At 44.5% G+C, this 18,365-nt stretch overlaps 1 protein-coding gene across 1 annotated transcript; it reads left to right on the top strand.

Annotated features, from left to right (window-relative positions):
* Positions 1–773: 773 nt before the first annotated feature.
* Positions 774–16,453, top strand: LOC311328284 (oligoribonuclease, mitochondrial-like; the record flags this gene model as incomplete). The annotated part of the gene is made up of 7 exons (XM_084462272.1): positions 774–1,052; positions 1,562–1,645; positions 1,737–1,814; positions 2,105–2,216; positions 7,340–7,448; positions 9,880–9,933; positions 16,333–16,453. The coding sequence occupies 7 exons, from the start codon at positions 774–776 to the stop codon at positions 16,451–16,453; spliced, it is 837 nt and encodes a 278-aa protein (XP_084318398.1).
* Positions 16,454–18,365: the final 1,912 nt, after the last annotated feature.

Genomic DNA, 18,365 nt, shown 5'->3' with positions numbered 1-18,365 from the left:
CATTGTATATGCCACGATATACCATGGGCAAAGCTTCTTTACCGTTCTCAGTGGCATGATTAGCTTCCGTCCTACCAGTCCTGCACAGAAACCAGCCAGCCACGCACATAAGCCAGGTTGGACTTGGCCTGGTCCTTTTTTTGGTCATTCCATGAAATGTGCCTATAATGCTGATGCCTGATGGAGGCCTATACGTTTTGAACTACTAAGCCTTTCTACAGAATTAGGATGTTTTTGAGAAAGCTAGTGACATTTATATATACTATTTCAACTTGTTGACTTCCGAAATATGCTTTTTCAGTTTTCTACTAGGTCTGTCAGTCAGTCAATAGACCTGGCCTGTATTCCAGTTTTTTGAGCATCTTTAGTTCAGCATTCAGCATAAGACACTGGATTTTACGTTTAAATAAATGATTCAACAATCCAGTGTTGCTGTCCGTGGTTCTGAGGCCACCTCACCCCTGTCCGATCCACACACACACACACACACACACACACACACACACACACACACACACACACACACACACACACACACACACACACACACACACACACACACACACACACACAGGCAAGCTCTACAATGCAATTACTCAGTAACTCATCCACACTTTTCATTGAAACAAGTGAAGTGAAACGACAGCCATAATGAATCATAATGTGTGTGTACATTTTTAGCAGTCCAAAAAACAGAGTCTGGTAACGGATTGGAACATGCTGAACCGATGACGCGACATTTTACGACAGTTTCTTTCGGAAGTGGACTCGGCATGGCGCTGAGCATGATTCGAACACCGGCGGCGTGGACATTCGATTGTGTGAAAGTTCTGATCTTCACCTCGACCAGACCAGCCGGCGTCCGGAGCAGAACATCTCCTCTGCAGGGAACCACACCTCGGCACTGCACACATATCCTCCCCCTGCAGGGCACAAGCCTGACGGGGAAACAAACTAGTCCGATTTGCTTTTTTCACATCTCATTTTGTAAGAGAATGTCGTCGAGATCTGACCCCGCAATGTCTAAGAGGATGGTGTGGGTGGACCTGGAGGTAATGATTTAGCAGAACTAAATGTAAATAAATGTAGATAGTTAGGAAATTGCATGGCAAGAAACCGGCTTACTTAGCTGCTACTGGATTTAGCTTATTGCTATAGCAGACTATAGGTTTGTGAGCTCCCTACTGTACCTATAGTATATTGTTACCTAACTAACGTTAGACTAAGTTATAGACTAACGTTAGGTAACGTTACCGTAATATATCTAATAGGCCATGCTGACTCACTAACTGATGTCACCGACTAGTGCTGTTGCCTGCTAACGTTAGATTACTAAAGTTAGTGAGCTATTTAGCTAGTTGCTACTTGTTTAATTAACATATAAGACATTGAGAGAGACCAAGAAATGTTCTCTCATCTATGTAGAGTTTCTGTAGCTAGTGCTATCATAGTTTGGCCGTGAAAAAAGGCCCGGATGAGAATGATAGAGCAGTTTTAGGGAAGCTGCCCTTCTCGGGTGGGAAGAGCATCCTACACAGATAACATCCTCTCCATTTTACAGATGACAGGTCTGGACATTGAGAAGGACCATATCATCGAGATGGCGTGCATAATTACGGACTCCGAGTTAAACCTCTTGGCTGAGGTATTAAAGATGCATATTTCCATACGAAGTCATGCATTCCCCACTCAAGTGTGACTGCGTGTGTATTAATGTAGGCGTTTTTTGTTGACAGGGTCCTAATTTGATAATCAACCAACCAGATGAGCTGTTGGATGGGATGTCGGAGTGGTGTACGGAGCACCATGGCCAGGTAAGGTTGTGTTTGATGTTCCTGTCCGTAACATCTGACGCAGGTCAATCGCAGTCCAGCACGAAGACACTCTTAAATGGAACATTTCCTGGATGTGGAGAATCTGTCTAGGACTAGTCTTAACCTGGGTCCGGGAATCCAGCCCATGCAGTGCCAAAAGGTGCATAGGGTAGGTCAACAACTGTAGCATGTGTACCTGTCTAATGCTCATCTGTGTGTGTGTGTGTGTGTGTGTGTGTGTGTGTGTGTGTGTGTGTGTGCGCGTGTGCGTGTGCGTGTGCGCGTCCCAGTCAGGGCTGACCCAGGCGGTGAGGGACAGTAAGATCACGCTCCAGCAGGCAGAGTACGAGTTCCTCTCCTTCGTCAGACAGCACACCCCGCCTGGCCACTGTCCCCTGGCCGGTGAGTGACCCCCCTCATCTTAACACGCCCTCCTCACCTGCTCTGACCCCAACACCTGTTAAACTGCATAACACGCCCTCCTCACCTGCTCTGACCCCTATTACCTGTTAAACTGCATAACCCGCCCTCCTCACCTGTTCTGACCCCAACACCTGTTAAACTGCATAACACGCCCTCCTCACCTGCTACGACCCTAACACCTCTTACACCTCATAAAACACCCTCCTCACCTGCTCTGACCCTAACACCTGTTACCTCATAAAACACCCTCCTCACCTGCCCTAACACCTGTTACACCTCATAAAACACCCTCCTCACCTGCCCTAACACCTGTTACACCTCATAAAACACCCTCCTCACCTGCCCTAACACCTGTTACCTCATAAAACACCCTCCTCACCTGCCCTAACACCTGTTACCTCATAAAACACCCTCCTCACCTGCCCTAACACCTGTTACCTCATAAAATACCCTCCTCACCTGCCCTAACACCTCTTACACCTCATAAAACACCCTCCTCACCTGCCCTAACACCTCTTACACCTCATAAAACACCCCCCTCACCTGCCCTAACACCTCTTACACCTCATAAAACACCCCCCTCACCTGCCCTAACACCTCTTACACCTCATAAAACACCCCCCTCACCTGCCCTAACACCTGTTACCTCATAAAACACCCTCCTCACCTGCCCTAACACCTGTTACACCTCATAAAACACCCTCCTCACCTGCCCTATCACCTGTTACACCTCATAAAACACCCCCCTCACCTGCCCTAACACCTGTTACACCTCATAAAACACCCTCCTCACCTGCCCTAACACCTGTTACCTCATAAAACACCCCCCTCACCTGCCCTAACACCTGTTACACCTCATAAAACACCCTCCTCACCTGCCCTAACACCTGTTACCTCATAAAACACCCTCCTCACCTGCCCTAACACCTCTTACACCTCATAAAACACCCTCCTCACCTGCCCTAACATCTCTTACACCTCATAAAACACCCTCCTCACCTGCCCTAACACCTCTTACACCTCATAAAACACCCCCCTCACCTGCCCTATCACATGTTACACCTCATAAAACACCCTCCTCACCTGCCCTAACACCTCTTACACCTCATAAAACACCCTCCTCACCTGCCCTAACATCTCTTACACCTCATAAAACACCCTCCTCACCTGCCCTAACACCTGTTACACCTCATAAAACACCCTCCTCACCTGCCCTAACACCTCTTACACCTCATAAAACACCCTCCTCACCTGCCCTAGCATCTCTTACACCTCATAAAACACCCCCCTCACCTGCCCTAACACCTCTTACACCTCATAAAATACCCTCCTCACCTGCTCTAACACCTGTTACACCTCATAAAACACCCCCCTCACCTGCCCTAGCATCTCTTACACCTCATAAAACACCCTCCTCACCTGCCATAACACCTCTTACACCTCATAAAACACCCTCCTCACCTGCCCTATCACCTGTTACACCTCATAAAACACCCTCCTCACCTGCCCTAACACCTCTTACACCTCATAAAACACCCTCCTCACCTGCCCTATCACATGTTACACCTCATAAAACACCTTCTTCACCTGCCCTAACACCTCTTACACCTCATAAAACACCCTCCTCACCTGCCCTAACACCTGTTACACCTCATAAAATACCCTCCTCACCTGCCCTAACACCTGTTACACCTCATAAAACACCCCCCTCACCTGCCCTAACACCTCTTACACCTCATAAAACACCCCCCTCACCTGCCCTAACACCTGTTACACCTCATAAAACACCCTCCTCACCTGCCCTAACACCTGTTACACCTCATAAAACACCCTCCTCACCTGCCCTAACACCTGTTACACCTCATAAAATACCCTCCTCACCTGCCCTATCACCTGTTACCTCATAAAACACCCTCCTCACCTGCTATGACCCTAACACCTCTTACACCTCATAAAACACCTTCCTCACCTGCTACGACCCTAACACCTGTTACACCTCATAAAACACCCTCCTCAACTGCCCTAACAACTTTTACACCTCATAAAACACCCCCCTCACCTGCCTTAACTAATGCACGGTATACCACTACTAAAATAGTACCGCTGTACTAAAGTGTTCAAAATGGTACTATACTGCATTTGGAGAAAAAGGGTGTTTTCCTTTGTATTTTTTTTACTTTTTTTTTATTAATTCATGCATGCAAATGCCTTCCTATTGGAGCACAACGCTGTCAGGATGACGTTAGTCATGTATGTGACGTGGCTGTAATCAACGCCCTGTAAGCTGAGCCGGGGCACATGTGAGTGAAGAACAACAGCGGGGAAAGCGAGGCGGAGAGTGCGCTGAGGGAGAGATTGACGGCGGATCAACATTTCGGTTTTAAGAGAAGAGATGGCAGCCGCAGCAGCCTCGGGAAAACCCGCAGCTAGTTGATAAAGAGGGAGCCCGAAGTGCCATATGGAAGGAAGTATTCAAAATGGCGTTAACAGTTAACACAGAAGCACTGCTCCGCAAGCCGTGCTATAAAGTCAGTCTCGCCAAGGGAGGTAACGCATCAGACTTGGCGAAACATTCGAAGGACAAACATCCCGACCTGTCCAAAGGATTCCAAGAACGACAGGTGACTTAGTTGACTAATTCACTTCCCCCTGTTATGTCCATGAAAAAAATAGTCGACAAGAGTGATTGAAAAGCCTAGTAATAGCCTATGGATACAGAAGCACATTGCCGTGCAGAAAGCTAGTAAAAACTGCATCCCCTGTAGCTAGCTACCCACAACAGAAATGAATTGATGCGTACCTGCATCTCTACAGCGCAGTGACAGTCACAAACATGATTTATTAACAATTGCCCATTTAATGTCATACATACTGTTTAAAGACAACGTTGGAACTCTATTTTCTTTTTCTCTTAAACATTAGCCTATAATATGACATAACCTAGTTGTAGATAGGCAAAATGTATGATCTTCCCTCAAGGAATTTCTTTATGTATAATGAAATTCCCAAGATGTATGACACGGTCTGTAATCAGTGCACAGCAAAGCCATTCTTCTCCTGCACCACGGACCTCTGGAACAGCAGAGCTGTAAGAACATATATGGCTGTAACACTCCCAATTCATCACAGAATCCTGGGAAATGCAGTCCTGGTGCATAGGAGGCTCTACATTGAACTCTGACCACACAGCTGACCCTGGAAGATATTATCACAGATTCCTGGGGGCTAGATATGGCCGAAATGTGTTGTATCACAACAGATAATGCTTCAAACAACCGAAAGAGATTTGCTGACTACACCTGGATTCCCTGTTTTGGCCACAACCTTTTATTTGGCGATCAAGAAAGTCATAGAGATTGATCGTGTGGCAAGCTGTCTATGGCTTCTCAAGATCCAACAAGATGTCACGACTGCTGAAAGACGAACCGAAAACGTTAAATCCCCCACAACATAAACTGATCCATGATGAGCCCACCTGACAGGGTTCCACCTTTTGATACGGTGGAACGTTTCTGTGAGCAGCAGCAAACAAGTCTCTGTTGTTCTGGCGGACGACAGTTTTGAAGTGGCACCTCATGCCCAAAGATGCAGACGTGACAACCTTGGAAACGGTGAGGGATGTCTTGGCTCCACTCAGTGATTTCCCAGATGTAAGTAGAGAGAAAACAACTCTCTCATCTGTCACGCCACTCATGTGGAAGATGAAAGCCTGCCTGAAAGATGAGGAAGGTGACAGTCCACTGGTGCTGGAAATGAAGCAGAGAAGTAGAAGACTTTGAAAAGAAGTACGGTGAGCACGATCTGAAGACGGCACTGAACATCTCCACCTTCCTAGATCCAAGATTTAGGAATATATTTGTTACAATGGGAGAGTGAGTTAAGAGGGAACTGCTCCTAAAACACACAGTCCAGCTGCCAGAGCACAAGCAGGAGCAAGAAGACACAAAGGATGATATAGGAAAAAAAGTGATCTAAAAACTTTGCTCTGCAATATCCCCTCAGAAAAGAAGGGGGCAGATAGTTGTACAAGGCAAGGTTCTCCCACGCCCACAACACCCAGAGACAAACTAAACCACTGACTATAAACAATTAAGGGACATCAGCCCTGCAGAGGACCCCTGACCTGGTGGAGACAACATGAGGCAGACCTGCCCATCCTGGCTCAATTTGCAAAATAGTATCTGCATTACAGCATCAAGCTGTGCATCGGAACGTGTCTTCAGCGCATCTGGAAATATCTGCAGTCCAAGGCGTCCTAGATTGACAGAGGGACACGTAGACACCCGTGTTTTCTTGGCCAGGAATCTCAAGAAGGCAATGGGACTGAGTGAGTGAAGATTGAAAAACAGCCAGAGGCAGCCGCCGAGCTAGGACTAAGATTTAGCCTAAGCAGTCTAATATGCTAGGAAGTGGGACAGAATGTACTGTATCATTCAAAGAGAAAAAAAATCATGTTTTTTGACAGTTGTCATGTTAATCCAGATGCTTTCATTCATTTTATTCTCATTGTTCCAAAAGTTTGTGTTTTGAGTGCAATACTAGTGTGACAAAGACAAGTTATCCGGCATTTTGAATGCCATTGCTTATAATTTAATTAATCTATTGGCATTGTTCTTAAGGTTTGTTAAAAATAGAGATTAATAATGACATTTTAGAGTGTTTCAGGAAAAGTATTGAAAAGTATCAATTCATGTCGGTATTGTATCGAAACTAAAATGTTGGTATCATGACAACACTAGCTCTAACACCTGTTACACTTAAACACACCCCTCCTCCCCCACTCTGATCCTTAACGCCTGTGTCACCCCTGTCCACATGGTGGCAGTCATAGACCAGGGACACAGAAATCACTTGAGGCTTCAACTGAGAATTTTAAATAAACCAGAGCTTGTTGTGAAAATAGTGTCCTACATGCCATTATGGTACATGGAAATCAACCACCTTATTCCAGCTCTTCCAAGCCCCATATTCAAGCTCTTCAGTACTCTGGGGCAGTGGAGGACACGGACACAATTATCAATAACTCAAAACGGCTCCGGCCCATCCTGTAGCCTGGTCACACACTCTTATCGTGTATTTTGTTGTGCTTTCCGTTCACGTAGGTAACTCTGTGCACGCTGACAAGAAGTTCCTGGATAAGTACATGCCCCAGTTCATGCACCACCTCCATTACAGAATCATCGACGTCAGCACCATCAAGGAGCTTTGTGGGTATGTGCGCGTGTTTGCCTAGTCTCACCACTAGTCACTGCTTTCGTTACTCCACCTCCTATCTGACAGCAATGACCTCTTTCTACGTAGCGTACCTGTAGTGATGTTTCCCCCCCGTGGTCTTTGTGAAGTTCAAAGGCCAACCCCACCATCACGCCCACTTGACGGTGTCTGCCTGTACCCATTAGCACTTAAGTACTCTAGCCTGCTCCGTCTCCCTCCATGTCTGGATATTAATCTGCTATGCCCAGACATGCTTTCACACTGATGGGAGTGGATAAGGCCGGGAGCGGGGAAAGTGGAGCTCCAAGCCTGTGAAGTACAGTGTGAAGTGCCATTAGTGTTTTATCAGCCCGTTCACTCTTGTTTAATGGCTGTATTTTGCATTTCAAGCACATGGCCGCTGATCTTGTCATTGGTAAACACGTTTTAGTGTTAATTCATTCCGTGTCTAGTCGGGTTATTTTCCATCAAATGGGCTCGTAGGCGTTGAAAAGGTTCTGTTGCGTTTACCGCACCATGCTTTTGACGGATTCATGATTTTATAGAAAACTGAAATTAGATGTTTATTTCTTTTTAATCAATGAAGCAGAGTTCACAAAATGAAAAGGCCAGTTATTAAAGGATTTAAACTTTGTATTAGAACGAACCGTCAAATGATTTCCTAATTCCACTTTTCCTGTAAATTCATAATGTATAAACAACAGATGTCTATGTCCACACATGGCTATTTCCAGTGTTGGGTCGGCAAATATCAGCATAGGATAGTCTACTTGGAATGACTCACAGCAATGGCCTACCAAAAATGCAAATAAACAGGGGCTTTCACAGATATGAATATCTAATAATATTCTATTTAAACAAATGATAAGCACACATGTTTGCATCACACTATAAACAAATAATAATACTAATAAGTAAACCGAAATAATAATTATTTTGATGTTTTTGCTTCTGGCAAGGTACGTTTATTTCCAGCGTCTGTTTATGAAAACAAAATAGTCAGTTCTGACTCCGGGTGGGAGTCCAATGCTTTCACCGCTACTCTATTTGGGATTGACGGGTTGATTTTGGTGTCCTTCTTTATTTTGGTGTGCTGGGACTACTGTCTTTTGTGGTGCCAACAGAGAAAAGCAGGTCAATATTGACCGGAGGAAGGGAGGGAGGGAGGGAGGGAGGGAGTGAGTGACAACCGCACAAATGCTATCCTATGTGCAGGTGTAGTAGTTTTCTGTAAGGGTTTCTGTCACTAGTTTCAGTGATCTGTCACCATCCAGATAAAAGCTATATCAGGCTTAGGTGTCTCTAATACCAGTGTATATTTAGCTACGGCTAACGGTGATACCGTTGGATGAAAGGTCAGTCTAACGGTCATAGAAGTTGAGGAAAGGTCAGGAGTCTCAATTGACGTGGTCAGCAAAAGAGCCGTCAGGTCATCAGAAAGTAGAGATAGGTCAGTCCCCGAGTCTAATCTGGGTGTGGGATCAAGTTGATGCGGCAGAATACAACACTTGTAGCTCCTGATAGGGACAACCTAGAATGACCAATCACAAGTTGGAACAGGTTATGTTTCATCACTGCTCCTCACCATAATTAAAGAATGGTCAGGTGACCAGCCTATATTAAGCCCCACACTGAACAGTATAAAAGTAAGAACCACTGGACTGGAACGGAGCGCTCAACCTCGTAGCTCTCTTGCTTAGGCTATGTTACGCTGGCTTTAGCTTAGCTTAGCAAGCTAGCATGTCAGCATGCTAGCTCCACCTGTTGTCAACATCTGCTCATCTGTTCACGGTATGTTACATTGTCTAATCCTGTTACGTAACTGTGTTGAACTAAGCTATGTCTGAAATCTATAATTGAACCAATGCCTAAAGCGTGGTTGATGTATTGTGTTTTTGATACATGCTTATTATGATGAATAAACATCAGAAAGATTGTTCTCTTCTCAGCATTCATTGATCACTAGTCTCAAATAAAGAGATCGTACCAGCGGAGACACATCACTAGTCTCAAATAAAGAGATTGTACCAGCGGAGTCACATCACTAGTCTCAAATAAAGGGATCTTACCAGCGGAGTCACATCACTAGTCTCAAATAAAGAGATCGTACCAGCAGTCACATCACTTCAGCGTCCTAGAATGGCGCGGCCTAGAATGGCGTGTCCTAGAATGGCGCGTCCTAGAATGGCGTGTCCTAGAATGGCGTGTCCTAGAATGGCGTGTCCTAGAATGGCGCGTCCTAGAATGGCGCGTCCTAGAATGGCGCGTCCTAGAATGGCGCGTCCTAGAATCGCGCGGCCTATAGTCAATCATGGGGATAACGCGGTAGTGGCAGTAGCCTGGCGCAGCTCCAGAATGGCGCGGCTTTGGGGGAACAACCAATATGGCACATGATTTAATTTATTTATTTTTTCTCTTTGCTTCAAAGGCGGTGGTTTCCTGAAGAGTACAAGCTGGCACCACAGAATAAGGCTTCCCACAGGCAAGGCTGAACACTCGAGTCACAATACCAGTCTCAAATAAAGAGATCGTACAAGCAGTCACATCACTAGTCTCAAATAAAGAGATCGTACCAGCGGAGACACATCACTAGTCTCAAATAAAGAGATCGTACCAGCGGAGTCACATCACTAGTCTCAAATAAAGAGATCGTACCAGCAGAGACACATCACTAGTCTCAAATAAAGAGATCGTACCAGCAGAGACACATCACTAGTCTCAAATAAAGAGATCGTACCAGCGGAGACACATCAATAGTCTCAAATAAAGAGATCGTACCAGCGGAGACACATCACTAGTCTCAAATAAAGAGATCGTACCAGCAGAGACACATCACTAGTCTCAAATAAAGAGATCGTACCAGCAGAGTCACATCACTAGTCTCAAATAAAGAGATATTACCAGCGGAGTCACATCACTAGTCTCAAATAAAGAGATCGTACCAGCGGAGACACATCACTAGTCTCAAATAAAGAGATCGTACCAGCAGAGACACATCACTAGTCTCAAATAGAGAGATCGTACCAGCAGAGTCATATCACTAGTCTCAAATAGAGAGATCGTACCAGCGGAGTCACATCACTAGTCTCAAATAGAGAGATCGTACCAGCAGAGTCATATCACTAGTCTCAAATAGAGAGATCGTACCAGCGGAGTCACATCACTAGTCTCAAATAAAGAGATCTTACCAGCAGTCATATCACTAGTCTCAAATAAAGAGATCGTACCAGCAGTCACATCACTAGTCTCAAATAAAGAGATATTACCAGCGGAGACACATCACTAGTCTCAAATAAAGAGATCTTACCAGCGGAGACACATCACTAGTCTCAAATAAAGAGATCGTACCAGCGGAGACACATCACTAGTCTCAAATAAAGAGATCGTACCAGCAGTCACATCACTAGTCTCAAATAAAGAGATCGTACCAGCGGAGACACATCACTAGTCTCAAATAAAGAGATCGTACCAGCGGAGACACATCACTAGTCTCAAATAAAGAGATCGTACCAGCAGAGACACATCAATAGTCTCAAATAAAGAGATCGTACCAGCGGAGACACATCACTAGTCTCAAATAAAGAGATCGTACCATTAGTCACATCACTAGTCTCAAATAAAGAGATATGACCAGCAGTCACATCACTAGTCTCAAATAAAGAGATATTACCAGCGGAGTCACATCACTAGTCTCAAATAAAGAGATCGTACCAGCGGAGTCACATCACTAGTCTCAAATAAAGAGATCGTACCAGCAGAGTCACATCACTAGTCTCAAATAAAGAGATCGTACCAGCGGAGTCACATCACTAGTCTCAAATAAAGAGATCGTACCAGCGGAGACACATCACTAGTCTCAAATAAAGAGATCGTACCAGCAGAGTCACATCACTAGTCTCAAATAGAGAGATCGTACCAGCAGAGTCATATCACTAGTCTCAAATAGAGAGATCGTACCAGCGGAGTCACATCACTAGTCTCAAATAAAGAGATCTTACCAGCAGTCATATCACTAGTCTCAAATAAAGAGATCGTACCAGCAGTCACATCACTAGTCTCAAATAAAGAGATATTACCAGCGGAGTCACATCACTAGTCTCAAATAAAGAGATCGTACCAGCGGAGACACATCACTAGTCTCAAATAAAGAGATTGTACCAGCGGAGTCACATCACTAGTCTCAAATAAAGGGATCTTACCAGCGGAGTCACATCACTAGTCTCAAATAGAGAGATCGTACCAGCAAAGTCATATCACTAGTCTCAAATAAAGAGATCGTACCAGCGGAGACACATCACTAGTCTCAAATAAAGAGATCGTACCAGCAGAGACACATCACTAGTCTCAAATAGAGAGATCGTACCAGCAGAGTCATATCACTAGTCTCAAATAGAGAGATCGTACCAGCGGAGTCACATCACTAGTCTCAAATAAAGGGATCTTACCAGCGGAGTCACATCACTAGTCTCAAATAAAGAGATCGTACCAGCAGTCACATCACTACTCTCAAATAAAGAGATCGTACCAGCGGAGACACATCACTAGTCTCAAATAAAGAGATCGTACCAGCAGTCCCATCACTAGTCTCAAATAAAGAGATCGTACCAGCGGAGACACATCACTAGTCTCAAATAAAGAGATCGTACCAGCAGTCCCATCACTAGTCTCAAATAAAGAGATCGTACCAGCGGAGACACATCACTACTCTCAAATAAACAGATCGTACCAGCGGAGACACATCACTAGTTTAAAATAAAGAGATATTACCAGGGGAGACACATCACTAGTCTCAAATAAAGAGATCGTACCAGCGGAGTCACATCACTAGTCTCAAATAAAGAGATCTTACCAGCGGAGTCACATCACTAGTCTCAAATAAAGAGATTGTACCAGCGGAGTCACATCACTAGTCTCAAATAAAGGGATCTTACCAGCGGAGTCACATCACTAGTCTCAAATAGAGAGATCGTACCAGCAAAGTCATATCACTAGTCTCAAATAAAGAGATCGTACCAGCGGAGACACATCACTAGTCTCAAATAAAGAGATCGTACCAGCAGAGACACATCACTAGTCTCAAATAGAGAGATCGTACCAGCAGAGTCATATCACTAGTCTCAAATAGAAAGATCGTACCAGCGGAGTCACATCACTAGTCTCAAATAGAGAGATCGTACCAGCAGAGTCATATCACTAGTCTCAAATAGAGAGATCGTACCAGCGGAGTCACATCACTAGTCTCAAATAAAGAGATCTTACCAGCAGTCATATCACTAGTCTCAAATAAAGAGATCGTACCAGCAGTCACATCACTAGTCTCAAATAAAGAGATATTACCAGCGGAGTCACATCACTAGTCTCAAATAAAGAGATCGTACCAGCGGAGTCACATCACTAGTCTCAAATAAAGAGATCGTACCAGCGGAGACACATCACTAGTCTCAAATAAAGAGATTGTACCAGCGGAGTCACATCACTAGTCTCAAATAAAGGGATCTTACCAGCGGAGTCACATCACTAGTCTCAAATAAAGAGATCGTACCAGCAGTCACATCACTACTCTCAAATAAAGAGATCGTACCAGCGGAGACACATCACTAGTCTCAAATAAAGAGATCGTACCAGCAGTCCCATCACTAGTCTCAAATAAAGAGATCGTACCAGCGGAGACACATCACTAGTCTCAAATAAAGAGATCGTACCAGCAGTCCCATCACTAGTCTCAAATAAAGAGATCGTACCAGCGGAGACACATCACTACTCTCAAATAAACAGATCGTACCAGCGGAGACACATCACTAGTTTAAAATAAAGAGATATTACCAGGGGAGACACATCACTAGTCTCAAATAAAGAGATCGTACCAGCGGAGTCACATCACTAGTCTCAAATAAAGAGATCTTACCAGCGGAGTCACATCACTAGTCTCAAATAAAGAGATCGTACCAGCGGAGACACATCACTAGTCTCAAATAAAGAGATCGTACCAGCAGAGACACATCACTAGTCTCAAATAAAGAGATCGTACCAGCGGAGTCACATCACTAGTCTCAAATAAAGAGATCGTACCAGCGGAGACACGTCTCAAATAAAGAGATCGTACCAGCGGAGTCACATCACTAGTCTCAAATAAAGAGATTGTACCAGCAGTCCCATCACTAGTCTCAAATAAAGAGATAGTACCAGCAGCCCCATCACTAGTCTCAAATAAAGAGATTGTACCAGCAGTCACATCACTAGTCTCAAATAAAGAGATAGTACCAGCAGCCCCATCACTAGTCTCAAATAAAGAGATAGTACCAGCAGTCACATCACTAGTCTCAAATAAAGAGATCGTACCAGCGGAGACACATCACTAGTCTCAAATAAAGAGATCGTACCAGCGGAGACACATCACTAGTCTCAAATAAAGAGATATTACCAGCGGAGACACATCACTAGTCTCAAATAAAGAGATCGTACCAGCGGAGACACATCACTAGTCTCAAATAAAGAGATCGTACCAGCAGAGTCACATCACTAGTCTCAAATAAAGAGATCGTACCAGCGGAGACACATCACTAGTCTCAAATAAAGAGATCGTACCAGCGGAGACACATCACTAGTCTCAAATAAAGAGATCGTACCAGCGGAGACGCATCACTAGTCTCAAATAGAGAGATCGTACCAGCAGAGTCATATCACTAGTCTCAAATAAAGAGATCGTACCAGCGGAGACACATCACTAGTCTCAAATAAAGGGATATTACCAGCGGAGTCACATCACTAGACTCAAATAGAGAGATCGTACCAGCGGAGTCACATCACTAGTCTCAAATCAACAGATCGTACCAGCGGAGACACATCACTAGTCTCAAATAAAGAGATTGTACCAGCGGAGTCACATCACTAGTCTCAAATCAACAGATCGTACCAGCGGAGTCACATCACTAGTCTCAAATAGAGAGATCGTACCAGCGGAGTCACATCACTAGTCTCAAATCAACAGATCGTACCAGCGGAGACACATCACTAGTCTCAAATAAAGAGATTGTACCAGCAGTCCCATCACTAGTCTCAAATAAAGAGATCTTACCAGCGGAGTCACATCACTAGTCTCAAATAAAGAGATCGTACCAGCAGAGTCACATCACTAGTCTCAAATAAAGAGATATTACCAGCGGAGTCACATCACTAGTCTCAAATAAAGAGATCGTACCAGCGGAGTCACATCACTAGTCTCAAATAAAGAGATTGTACCAGCGGAGTCACATCACTAGTCTCAAATAAAGAGATCGTACCAGCGGAGTCACATCACTAGTCTCAAATAAAGAGATCGTACCAGCAGTCCCATCACTAGTCTCAAATAAAGAGATCGTACCAGCGGAGACACATCACTAGTCTCAAATAAAGAGATCGTACCAGCGGAGACACATCACTACTCTCAAATAAACAGATCGTACCAGCGGAGACACATCACTAGTCTCAAATAAAGAGATATTACCAGCGGAGACACATCACTAGTCTCAAAAAAAGAGATATTACCAGGGGAGACACATCACTAGTCTCAAATAAAGAGATCGTACCAGCGGAGTCACATCACTAGTCTCAAATAAAGAGATCTTACCAGCGGAGTCACATCACTAGTCTCAAATAAAGAGATCGTACCAGCGGAGACACATCACTAGTCTCAAATAAAGAGATCGTACCAGCAGAGACACATCACTAGTCTCAAATAAAGAGATCGTACCAGCGGAGACACATCACTAGTCTCAAATAAAGAGATCGTACCAGCGGAGTCACATCACTAGTCTCAAATAAAGAGATTGTACCAGCAGTCCCATCACTAGTCTCAAATAAAGAGATAGTACCAGCAGCCCCATCACTAGTCTCAAATAAAGAGATCGTACCAGCAGTCACATCACTAGTCTCAAATAAAGAGATCGTACCAGCGGAGACACATCACTAGTCTCAAATAAAGAGATCGTACCAGCGGAGACACATCACTAGTCTCAAATAAAGAGATATTACCAGCGGAGACACATCACTAGTCTCAAATAAAGAGATCTTACCAGCAGTCACATCACTAGTCTCAAATAGAGAGATCGTACCAGCAGTCACATCACTAGTCTCAAATAGAGAGATCGTACCAGCAGTCACATCACTAGTCTCAAATAAAGAGATATTACCAGCGGAGACACATCACTAGTCTCAAATAAAGAGATCTTACCAGCAGTCACATCACTAGTCTCAAATAGAGAGATCGTACCAGCAGTCACATCACTAGTCTCAAATAAAGAGATTGTACCAGTAGGAAAGTCTTATGTTGAATATGCCCTAATGGTTGTTCTTTGGCAGACTATAAGGCCACAGCCACACTAGTCTGTTGTGTTTTGTATGTATCTGTCAATGTCAATTTACTGTATGGAAACCATCTGATGACGGACCATGTACAGGTGCATCTCAGAAAATTTGAATAATGCAGAAAGTTCATTATTTTCCGTAATTTAATTCAAACACTGAAACTTTCATACATTATAGATTCATTACACATGTAGTGAGATATTTCAAGGCTGATCGTCTCCATGCCACGCACCGCGTTGATGCAGTAATCTGTGCAAAAGGAGCCCCCACCAAGTATTGAGTGTATAAAGGAACATACTGTACAATCATAAAGATTAAAACTAAAAAGGCCTGAAATATTTCACTTTGTGTAATAGATCTAGAATACATGAAAGCTTCACTGTTTGAATTAAATTATGGAAAATAATGGACATTTTCACAATATTAAAATGTTCTGAGATGCACCTGATATGAGATGACGTGTCCCGTACGGGTTCGATTTCCATCTGATTTGCTGGATTAAAAAAAAAGTGAAGTGTGTGATTGTTTTTGCGTCCAGAGCGCTGGGCGATATTCAGGAGAGCATCAAGGAGCTGCGGTTCTACAGAGCCCACGTCTTCAAGTCACAGATGGAGGAGAAGAAGTGCAAGATTGTGGAGAACGGAGACAAGTGTGTGTGAGGGGGGGGGTAAAAAATAAAAGATTGAGGGGGGACGGATAGTAACAAGTGTGTGAGAGGGGGGGGCTTAAGAAGGGTTTGCATTCTGGGATCCAGGGGGTTAAGGTGTGTGGGGGGGTCCCAGGATGGGGGGGGGGGGGGGGGGGTATCAGACAGTAACAAGTGTGAGAGGGAGGGTCCCACTTTGTGGGGGGGGCGTAAGGGGGGTCGCATTCTGGGATCCAGGGGGTTAAGGTGTGGGAGGGGGTTCCCAGTCTGGGATCCAGGATGGGGGGGGGGGGGGTGGATCAGACAGTAACAAGTGTGTGAGATGGAGGTTGGGGGGGTAGTCGGGGAGGTGAAGATTTTAAGAAGGCGGTGAAAACCTAAATATACTTTGCACAGCTGAAAGTTAGCATGAATGAATGTGTGTATGGGTGTGAGTTCATTGCCAAATGTCCGTCTTCCCTCGCGCTCCGTTTAGTTCCTATTTTATTCAGCTGTTAAATAAGCTTTGATTCATGTGAACATGTAGGAGTTTTGAGCAAAGCTACTTTGTACATGTTTCCATCTGATGGTTGATTCATTGAAAGTGAAAAAAACGTCGTGAATTTGTGCTTGTTCCTATGTTGTTGAAATCCAAGTCCAGTAGTTCTGTTGGAATGGACTAATTATTATTTTGTAATGACTCTCAATGAGACAATAAACTCAATGGTCATTCTCAAAATTAATAAGAAAATGTTCTGTGTCTTCTGTTTTTGCAGCTGTGCAGTGTGTACCAAAGAGGTTTTGATATGACATGGCTTTTGCTCGGTAGGTGTCTTGATCAAAAATGAACACTGGGTGGCAGTGTGCTCTAATATCAATTATACTTGGATGCGAAGAGGACAGTAGGGGGTGCTGCCTATCCACTGATACAGCAAAGGTCATAGATTTTATACAGAAATACTATATAAGAGAGATATATATAATCTCTCTCAAACCACAGGCCTATAGGCCACCTGACAGCTAAACAAGCAACCAGCACTGTTCTTCCCCAGGCCTCAGTGAGAACAGTGGTAGAATGAGTCACCTTGGGCAGCAGCTGTACGGGTAACTAATTAATTGCACAGACTGAGGCTGATACAGTATGTGAACTGCCACTCGCTAACTACCATGATCAACAGTACCTCATTAGAGCTGCAGCAGACAAGCTAATCGTCGCAATGTGGCGAATGCCGAAATAACATTACTCTAGATTAGAACAGTGACCACCAGTTAACTATCCAAGGTTGAACTACAAGCAACCTGCACCTCCCCTGTCTTGCTCTGAATGCATCTTATACAATATATGGATTTGAAATATAACCAAATGTAATTCCCCCGTCGTCCTGTCTCCGTCTGGGTGTCCTGCCGTTTGAGCTTGAGGGACGGTGAGTTCTGTGGAGTTAATGGCCTGTGTCTTAGTGGCCCTCTGCGTCCCTCCCTCCTCACGGATGGACAGACAACTCCACACCCTTCTCTCCCTCCTGTCCGGATGGTCAGCGGGTCATCGGCTCTGAGGAGAGAGAGAGAGGGCAGACCGGTGAATGAGACTCTGGCCGCCACAGCGGTTAAATCACGCCGGATTCAAGACCACTGGAAGACCTTGCAGGAGGAATCGTTTTTTAAAACCCACATAAAAGTGATGGTGGATGGATGGTGGATCGTGGGTGTGGAACGAACAGGGGAGGGAGGGAGGGAGAGAGAGAGAGAGAGAAAGAAAGAGAAAGAAAGGTTACCTTGCCAGGTCTCATCAAAGTGTCCACACGCGCACACATACAGGCGCACACGCACACACACCATCGGGCAGTTGGGTCAGTATAAATGGAGATGGTGTGATATAGAATTCTTTGTTGAGCTCTAAATAAATAACGTGTGTATGTGTCAATGAATTAGGCTGTGTTTGTCTGGGT

The sequence above is a fragment of the Borostomias antarcticus genome (assembly GCF_949987555.1).
Source record: "Borostomias antarcticus genome assembly, contig: scaffold_65, whole genome shotgun sequence".
In the NCBI taxonomy this organism is placed as follows: domain Eukaryota; kingdom Metazoa; phylum Chordata; class Actinopteri; order Stomiiformes; family Stomiidae; genus Borostomias; species Borostomias antarcticus.
The sequence above is the reverse complement of the archived record's forward strand: the minus strand, read 5'-3'. Positions and strand labels throughout refer to the sequence as shown.